The sequence below is a fragment of the Castor canadensis genome, chromosome 11, assembly GCF_047511655.1.
Source record: "Castor canadensis chromosome 11, mCasCan1.hap1v2, whole genome shotgun sequence".
Classification (NCBI taxonomy): domain Eukaryota; kingdom Metazoa; phylum Chordata; class Mammalia; order Rodentia; family Castoridae; genus Castor; species Castor canadensis.
The window spans coordinates 98,954,890-98,965,119 of record NC_133396.1 but is presented as its reverse complement, the minus strand read 5'-3'; the positions used below and the strand labels follow the sequence as shown (position 1 = coordinate 98,965,119).

At 37.3% G+C, this 10,230-nt stretch overlaps 1 protein-coding gene and 1 non-coding gene across 2 annotated transcripts in view; both read left to right on the top strand.

Annotated features, from left to right (window-relative positions):
• Positions 1-2,901: 2,901 nt before the first annotated feature.
• On the top strand, positions 2,902-3,051 carry LOC141414143 (small nucleolar RNA SNORA81). Its single transcript, XR_012439227.1, has one exon. It is a non-coding gene; the product is annotated as a small nucleolar RNA SNORA81 (small nucleolar RNA).
• A 640-nt stretch (positions 3,052-3,691) lies between these two features.
• Uhmk1 (U2AF homology motif kinase 1) overlaps positions 3,692-10,230 on the top strand; it is a 30,361-nt gene continuing 23,822 nt past the window's right edge. Inside the window, exons 1-4 of the mRNA XM_020170644.2 lie at positions 3,692-4,117; positions 5,321-5,613; positions 6,339-6,530; positions 8,768-8,862. Coding sequence (XP_020026233.2) covers positions 3,850-4,117; positions 5,321-5,613; positions 6,339-6,530; positions 8,768-8,862 — 848 coding nt within the window. The 5' untranslated portion in view covers positions 3,692-3,849. The remainder of the gene's footprint in view (positions 4,118-5,320; positions 5,614-6,338; positions 6,531-8,767; positions 8,863-10,230) is intronic.

Here is a 10,230-nt window from a genome sequence, read left to right as displayed (position 1 = left end):
GAGGCCCTGAGTTCAAAATATAGTTTGAGCCCCCCAAAAAATCCATAAACAAAACCAATATGAATATAAATGTAGTTCATATTTCATAAATTTTATATAAGACTAGAAACATTTTCTTACTGAGTGAAAGATCAGACTCAAATAGCAGTTACAAAGTTATAAACATGTATTGGTTTCTTGCATGAAATATTATTTTTGAAACTGAAATTGAAAGTTTACTTCTTTTTTTTCTATTTTTGGAGACAGGGTCTTGCTATGTAGCCCAGGCTGGCTTCCAGCTCTAGATCCTCCTGCCTTAACTTCCCAAGTGCTGGGATTGCAGGCATACACCACCACACTCAGCTAAATTTACTTTTTAAATATGAAACCTACACTTGTATTTTTGCTGGACAGATATTTAATTCTGAATTGAACTTAAGATAATCACAAATGAAATCAGACCTATTCTGTTTTTATTTCTTGCTTTTTTTAATATTAGGAATTGAAGCTAGGGCTTGCCCAACCACTCAACCACTTGAGCCATGTCTCCAGCCTTAACTTTGCCTGGGCAGGCCTCAAAATTTGCATGTTTGTAATTTTTCAATTCTCTCGCCTCCACTTCCCAAGCAGCTGGGTTTAAAGACATGGCCCACACCCAGTTTACTCTTTGCTTATTACATGAGAAAAAAATTCTTACCCTGTAAGTAGTTGAAAAATCACCCTAAGATGTTTATTGATTTTCTATGAATGGCACAAAATATTTTTTGTGATGGTACTGGGGTTTGAACTCAGGGCTACCTGCTTGGTAGGCAGGTGCTCTACCACTTGAGGCATGCCCCCAGTCCACAGTACTCTTAACTTACCAAAATCCTGGACTTATTTGGGGGCAAATCAGTAAACCAGGATGGGACTGTATGGGAAATAATTTTTTTAATTAGAATATGTATCTTTAAGTTTTGCTCTGACTAAAATGTACATCATAGTAGGCACTGTTTTGAAAAGGAATCATCTAATCTTCTCCTTTGAGGGGATTTACACAGTGAAGAGAGTAATTCAGGCAAGCAAGTACATAACAATAACCATTTTAGTGTGTGTGGGGGTCTCTTTTGTACCAAGTGCTCTATGAATGCTATTCAATTTAATCATCATAAGTCCTTCTTCATAAATAGGTGCCATGATTCCCTTTTATAGACCAGGCAAGCAGAGACTCAGAGTAGTTCACTACTATGTACAAAGTCACATCAACTTGTTGAAAAAAAAAAAACCAAGTATACCCAAATACCTATGTTCTGTCTCTCAAATGTTCCAGGTCATGCCACTGTCCCTCAGATAAGTAGTAAGACTTGCTTTGGCACATGATAGGAGGATATGCCCACCCTGACAGCAGAGAGAAGAGCTCAATGAGAATAAGTGTCAGGTTTCTCTCGACCAGTCAGGGGCATAGGCTATTTTAGATGCATTCCTATATTGATTGATGTAATCACTTGAAATCCATTAATGTAGAAAATAATTAAGACATCTCACTTTAAGTAAATGGAATGAAAAAAATCTATTAAGCTAACACCGTTGGCAAAAATAAAAACTGAGTTTACTAGAAATATCAAACATTAAGAATGTTCAGGACTTTTTAAATACCAGTGCTTTCTTCTAGAATACATGGAATTAATCAATGTAATTTTGAGAGTTTCTTTGATTCCAAGAACTATTTCTGAACAAGAGACCACCCCCATCATTTCCACAGGCCTGGATGATTTTCCCAGCTTGTTTTTATTCTTTGTATCTAGTCTACTATTTCATTCACTGAGTTATCTGTTGCCTACTTACACCCCCTACTGCCCTCAATCATTATGTTCTGTTGAATGCTTTTGTTCTAGTTTCTACACCATTAGCACTCCTAGAGTCCTTGACTTCCTACTATCATTGATATTAAGCTGGCAAGAACCATGGGGATAATCTATCTAAATCATTCGTTTTGAAGATGAGGATACAGAAGCTCAAGAAAGACTTGCCAAGGTCAGTTAGAGGCAGAACCAAGACCACAATTTATTTCTCCCATGGCTCTGATCACCAGTGGAATAGTAAACTAAATGTCATCCCTTCGTATTCATGAGGCATTGGTTCCAGGACCCCCACATAAACCAAAATCTACAGATGCTTAAGTCCCTATATATGATGGTATAGTATTTGTGTACAATCTATATACATTCTCCCATATAGTTTATATTATCTCATAACACTTATTACAGTATAAACACTATGTAAATAGTTGTTACACTGCACTTTTAAAGAGAATAATGACAATTTTAAAAGTCAGTACATTTTCTGTATAGATGCAACAGCTTTTAACATTATGCATCAATGGCTGGTTGAATTCATGGAGGCAGAACCATGGGTATGGAGGGCTGACTGCTATTAGTTTGTGTATTAAATAATCACTGAGTAATCCAGACAGAAAGCAAAGACATAATTGGAAATGTAAAAAGATAAAAATAAAAATAAAGCCTCTAAAAATCACTCATAAGTAATTACAAATCATAATTCTTCCACTTAATGTGAGACCTGAATAAAGCCATCAAATTCCCTGCTTCTTTTTCTGTAAAATGGAGATGATAGAGGTACTGCAGGATTTTGAAGAGTAGAGCTGATAAAATCTATACAATGTTGTATAGCATCTGAGCCAGAAACTGCATGATATTCAAATAGTGGTACCATGCCAACTGAGGGGTAAATAAGAAAGTAACAAGTATTGGGGAGCCTTGTGCACTCTTACTGGGAAGGTAAAATATGTTTTATGTTGCTATAAAAACAATGTGTAGCTCCTCAAAAAGTTGAAAATAGAATTATCATATAGTTCAGCAATTTTACTTCTGGTTATAAACCCAAAAGAATTTACAGCAGGGTCTCAAGGCAATGTTTGTACACCCATATTAACAGCAGCATTATTCACAATAATCAAACGGTAGAAGCAGAAAAGTACACACAAGAAAAATATCTGCACTAGATCCTAAAGACTAGAGAAGACCGCTTTCTTAATGTACAGTGTCCTTTGTCGTAAGATTTGGTGCCATATGTGCTAAAAATAAAACAAAACAAAAATGGTAGAAGCAACCCAAGTGTCCATTGACAGATAAGCGGATAAACAAAATGTAGAATATACATAAAATGGAACGTAATAAGAAAGGGAATTCTGACCTGTGCTACAACATGAGTGAAGACACTAAGTGAAATAAGTCAGTTAAACACACATACACACAAAAATACTGGATGATACCACTTTAGCTTTACGTTTGTTTTCCACGCAGGAAAAAGGAAGTGACAGGGAGAAAAACACAGTTCTAACCATGAGTCAAGCAAAGCTTTCCAACAATCCCTGGCTGGTATATGTGTCATTGACTAGACTTGTGCTTCATGGCCACTCCTAGCTATAAGGGAAACTAGGTGTTTCTTTTGTGCACATCATTGTACTAAACAAAATCGGGATTAAATTAGAAAGGAAGTTATTGATGATGGCTGTCGGGGGTCGTAGGTGAAAGTGGTTAGCATTAGGCCTGCAATAGGGCGCAATCAGTAATTAACATCGCTCAGTCCTTTCCTCCAAACCTCATTGGTCTAATTAACTCGAGGCCCCGCCTCTGCTAGGCCCGCCTCCTTCAGCTCGTCGGATTGGCTCTTCCTCCATTTCCGGCTTCTGCGACGCGGCTGCAGGGTAGTTTCCGGTGTCATGGCGGCCTGAGGTCCCGGGAGTCGGTGCGGCGGGCCCCTCCCTGCGGAGCCGCTGGTCCGGCGGGCGGGGATGTGACGGCGGGCCTTGCGGCCTGCCTCGGGCGTCGGTCGCGTCAGCTCCCGCGTCAGTGCCCTCAGCCTTCACCGATGGCGGGATCCGGCTGTGCGTGGGGCGCCGAGCCGCCGCGGTTTCTGGAGGCCTTCGGGCGGCTGTGGCAGGTACAGAGCCGCCTGGGCAGCGGCTCCTCGGCTTCGGTGTACCGGGTGCGCTGCTGCGGCACCCCCGGCTCGCCCCCCGGCGCCCTCAAGCAGTTCTTGCCTCAAGGAACCACCGGGGCTGCGGCCTCGGCCGCGGAGTACGGGTTCCGCAAAGAGAGGGCGGCTCTGGAGCAGTTGCAGGGTCACAGGAACATCGGTAACTGTCACCGCTTCCCTCCACTCTTCTTACCCAGGTTCCAGTGGTAGCAAGCCCTCCCTCGGCCTGGCGTCCAGCCTGTCGTCCTTTAGGCGGAGAGGCAGTCCCTTTTCCCATCCCCCTTCCACTTTATTATGTCTGCGGTACCGTGGAGCTGGTGGTGTGTGGTGCCAGTGTCACATAGTGGGTGCTTAGTAAGCCTGTTTGCTTGGGGTGTCATCGGAGAATACTGCACTTATTAGCATAGGAAATATCTTCTCTAGTGAACGGAGGCATGCCTTGGCTAGATTGTCATGTTTTGAGTGGAAATCTGTGTATCTTTGCCTGCAATGGAAAATGGAAAATATTCTAGGGCTATGACATCAGTACTAGTAACTCATATAGATATTAACTGATGACATATTTAGTATGTGTTTGGAAGAAATGACTATTATATAGGGCTCTTTGTGGAAGTGTAAAATTTAGGAGCCCTGTTTTTGCTTTAGTAAGCCAGTTTCATGAGTCAGATATTCAGTATGAAAGACATATATTGATCACTGATGATTGATCTATGCAAACAGCCTTTGTTGTCATTACAGTATCAGAGAGCTTATAAGTAGTTATAAATTTGGTTAATAAAGTGTAATCCATACAATACCATGTTGGAGAAGAATTGCCTAACGCAAGCATTGCAGTTTTTTTTTAAAGCTTGCAAGTGGTATGCCATTATAATCTTGGTATTGAAGAGGGAAAATTTTTGTAGGCCTTAGGACTTGTTGAGTGTTTTCAAGATCAGGTTAAAATGCCATATGGAAACTCTTAATTTCTTCTTCTAATATTTTGAGTATAGAGTGCTATTTTGGATCAAGAAGCAATCTTGAATTTGTTTTTAAGAGAGTTACTTATATTAGGACTTTTAATAATTTTTGTTTGGTTTCCAAAGTGCATATTCATTCGACGCTGAGTGCTTGGTGTGAAACACAATTTGAATCATTATGCCATATTTAATACCTTTGAATGGCAGTCAGCTATTGAAGACTGTCTCATTTTGTTAAAATAACTAAGTTGTGCAAGGATCTTATTCATGGGAAAAATAGTGGACTTTTGCTTGCTTCTCAAAATTACCCTTATTGAGACTATCCCAAATTTGTAGAGCTATCTACTGTAGTAGTAATTTACTCTTAAATTTGAATTTAAAGCATTATAATTCGTTTCTTTTTCTAGTGACTTTATATGGAGTCTTTACAATCCACTTCTCTCCAAATGTGCCATCACGCTGTCTGTTGCTTGAACTACTGGATGTCAGTGTTTCGGAATTGCTTTTATATTCCACTCATCAGGGTTGTTCCATGTGGATGATACAGCATTGTGCCAGAGATGTTCTGGAGGCCCTGGCTTTTCTTCATCAGGAAGGTTATGTCCATGCAGACCTCAAACCACGAAACATTTTATGGAGTGCAGAGAATGAATGTTTTAAACTTATTGACTTTGGACTTAGTTTCAAAGAAGGCAATCAGGTAAAAATACCTTTTCTTTCCTATTACAATTTAAATTCTAGTGGTCTAAGCCAAATATAACAAGGATAGTTTAATGGGGACTGGAGAGGCTTACTGAAATGCCTGTGAATGAAGCAAATCAAAAGAATTTCACTGCCACTGTGTCAACAAAAGACAAATGTTTGAGTCAGACAGGAGGAGCTAGTGAGGCACAAGAAAGCTCTGGAATTAATAGAAGTGCTTGGCCCACATAAATTTTTAAAAATTTTTTATTGTACTGGGGGTACATTGTGACATTTACAAGTGCTTACAATATATCTTAGTCAAATTTGCCCCCTCCATCCTTCATAAATTTTTTTTTTAATTCAACAACATTTGGCTAATTACTGAGTTATTCTTGGTATCTTCAGTGTTGGGGTTCTATTTCAGGGCAAATCCTCCATTCTTCATGGTTTTTTAGCACTTTGTAGTGTCCTTATTTATCAGCAGTGAATAAGTAAGAAGGTACCTAAAGAAGAATGCTTTATGAGCAGCCATATGGAAAGTGTATAGCTTGTTGTGAGAACTACACAGTTAATGAACCAAAGAATTATGGTAGCCAAGGACTAAAAATTTTTTTTAAGGACTAACAATTTTTGGCATTTATTTTTCAGTGATTTACAGCACTCTTAGAGAAGTAAATACATTGTAGAGATAGAAAGTAGATAGCTTTTTATTGGTTGTAATATTTTTCTCATCTTCTTTAGGATGTAAAGTATATTCAGACAGACGGGTATCGGGCTCCAGAAGCAGAACTGCAAAATTGCTTGGCCCAAGCTGGCCTGCAGAGTGATACAGAATGTACCTCAGCTGTTGATCTGTGGAGCCTAGGGATCATTTTACTGGAAATGTTCTCAGGAATGAAACTGAAACATACAGTCAGATCTCAGGAATGGAAGGTAAACTGCACTAGTGTTTTGCTTTGTGGTCCTTAATCAGTTTAAGAGTATTTAATTTATGATCATTTTTGTCAGAGAATGCAATTGCATCCTCTCCTCCATACTTCCCTTTCTGTACCTATGGTACCTTAAATGACATTACTCACTCCCAAGGCTACAGATAAGTTAATGACATTGCATTTTCAGTTTCTAGCCTGGGTCCTGGCATATGGTAAATATTTGATAATATTTATGTAGTAAATATTTGAATACAGTTTTCCCAAAACAAAAGTAATTTCCTTTGTTTAGTAATTTAGTTATATTAGATTCTGTATTAACAGAACCAAATGATAATCTTTATATCATGCTTTACAGTTAATAAAAGTATTTTTATCCCAGTCTCATTAAATTCTGTCAACAGTTCTATGAAGATACAGTGGATATTGGTTGCTTTTTTATGTAAATGAAAAACTGGAGGCACAGATGTGTAAAATATCTTGCTCCAGATCATATAGCTAGGCATTCCCGACTTGGAGTCCAAATTCTGTTCCTCCTACTCAAAGATTAGAATGTTTTCCACAGTACTTGATGTTTATTTATATTCTGTAGCCTGTTTAGATATGAGACAGACTAGCTTGTTACTTGATTATAGTATAGTGACCACTGCTAATATCATTGTTCTGTGGGAACATGTGTTCTGAGTTCCAGACCTCTGATGTTTGAACTTTTTGTATGCTTATAAATTAGGACTTAGCTCCAGTATCTTTTCAAATGTATTGTGGGGTTTTAATGTGATGATGTCAGTATCCTTTAGGCTTGAAGTTTGATAAATAATGCAGTACTTTAGAATTATTGACTCTTATTAAACAATAAGTAGTTGATGTGAAATATGTTAATATTAAGCAACTTTTTATTTAACATCTAATATATAGTCTATGGATATTATAGCAAGTGGAGTATTATTTCTGTTAAACCCCCAATCACTGATTTCTGGTGTGGTAATTCCTGGTATACTTAATGTTTATTATTGGCCAAAACATGCTATCATGGGAGTAAAATCAGTATCTTTTTTTTTTTTTTGGGCGATGGGGGGGTAACTAGGGATTGAACTCAGGGCCTCTTGCTTGCTAGGCAAGTGCTATACCAGTTGATACAATGCCCCCAGGCCCTTTTGCATTTAGTTCAGATAGGGTCTCATGCTTTTCCCAGGGCCAACCTCTATCTCTGCCTCCCAAGTAGATGGGATTACAGGCATGTGCTACCATGCTTAGCTCATTTTTTTATCCTTGGTATTCCCTCAGCAGTCAAGAGGCTAAGTATTCTTTCTCTAATACTAATCTAAGTATGGATCAATCACTTGAATTAGCTTTGACAGTCTTTGAATTCTTCAGACTGTATCTGCTTGGCCCACAGCTCATCAGGAGTAGGTCACATCTACATTTGTGTGAAATTTAGAGACATGACATGTACTAATGGAATCCTGAACAAATGCCTCTCTAGGTAAAACATCATCATTCTGTTTTATCACTTTCTGTAGAGGCAAAATTGCTAAGTGTGTGTGAGCATAGGCTTTGACTTCAAGGCATTAGTGTCTTACTTTCACTCCTACTAAGTTATTTATTTAGATTCGTTAAACTACGGTTACTTTCTTTAGAATGAGGGTAATAATAACATATATCTCATAGGAGTATCAAGTTTAAGAAAGGAACAGTACTGAGTTTTTAGCATACTCTGTGCCCCATGATAAGTATTCAGTAAATTTTAGTGATAATAATGGCAGTAGGTATTTTACTTACGTGCACAGTTCTACATTCTGAATTAGCATAGTATTCAAGGAGAAAATGTTATATTCCATAGACATTTAGAATCTGAATAATATGGCAAATGCAATGTTTTAATACTGCTTTATTTTCTCAATGATAGTTTATTTCTGTCTGAAAAAACCAGTTGAAGACTCATCCTAAGGCACCCCGACTCACCTATTACACATTTATTTTCTCACTTTGCATTACACTGCATCTTCATGCGCTTACTTTGGTTTTATTCACTCATTTGGTAGATGTTCTGAGAGCGCTCTTTGTTAGGTGCTGAGCATGGAGAAAAAATGTTCCTCATCTCTACAAGCTTATGATTAAGATCATAAAGTCTCAGGAGAGAGTGTTTTCTTTTGTGTGTTACTCAACGGTGCTGCATGGCTAGGACTCAAAAATGCAAACTGGATTGAATAACCTAAGGAAGAGTTTTCTCCCTTTTTTTAGGCAAACAGTTCTGCTATTATTGATCATATATTTGCCAGTAAAGCAGTGGTGAATGCCGCGATTCCAGCCTATCACCTAAGAGACCTTATCAAAAGGTATATTATGTGTACTATAACTTGTTTTGAATACCTGTGCTATCTGAAGGTTCTCTCCTGGAATATGTTTATATTGTTTCAGATTTGCTTGTTCATGTAGATGTTTTATTTCCATAGAAATAGGAGTTTTAACTTAGATATTCTATATAAGTTAACTTCCTATGAGAAACATAGGTATTCAAGTAGTTTTACAAAATTTGTTTTCAAAGAATTTTCTTTTGTCTGTGATAGGTACTGTAAACAACTTGTCACTAAAAGAGATATGCTGGGTACTTTTGCCTGTCATATCTCTGGCAGGTGGGGTTTGTTTTGTTGTTGTTGTTTTTTGAGACTGAGTCTTGTCAGGTAGCCCAGGCTGGCCCCTCAATTTGTGATCCTTCTGCCTCAGCCTTCTTACAGGTGTGTGTCAGCACACTCTGTATGGCAGTTTTATTAAATAAATAAAGAAAATACGAGTAACACATTTTGAATAAAATTGTTTTTAATTATGTTTTAAATGATTACTACTGAAAACTCTGGGAATAGATATATTAATTCTGATACTTCAATAGATCCCCAAACAATAGACATTTTAAAAATAAAAAATAATGTATTACTAAATAGTAGGGTTTTCAGGTTTCTAGCATTACAGGCTAGAAATGAATAAAATAGAATGCTAGGAAAGGGTAAATCATTGGATTGAGTAAGGATATTGTAGTTTATTTGGACTATTGCTCCTATAAACATTCAAAACTGTTTTTTTACTTATTATTTTTAAATAAAGATTTACAGGAAGTTGTAAACTGTTACAGAGAAGTCCAAACTTTATCCAGTGGTAGAGTCTTATGTTACTGTAGCACAGAATCAAACCAGTAAGTTGGTGTTGGTACAATCCACAGAATTCAGATCTTACCAATTTTGCACATGCTTATTAGTATATGTTTTTCAAATTTGTTTTTAATAGCTGCTCATAGCTAATTGATACTGGATATTAGAAATTGTACTTTCTGAAGAGATGGCAGTATAAACTGATATATGAATTTTAACCCAGAAGTCATTTAAGTTCTGTTTGTTGTTGGATTTTTGTTTTATTTTGTTTTGTGTGTGTGTTTTTAATAACAGCTCCTCACCATCCCCTAATAATAAAAATAACACTAGATTTGTAAAGTACAGAAAAGTTGTGGTGAAGGAAAAAAAAATTACAAACCAGCCTTTTAGTTTAGCATTTTGATTTATTTCCTTATAATACTTTTCTGCATATTGTGTTGTATAAGCATACAAATTGCTTGAATCTTCTTTATGGTAGTGTAAAACATTGAAAGTGATACAAAACAAATGTGTAGTCTAATGAATCTTTAAGAACATTGTAAGTACTATTGAAGTTGAGAA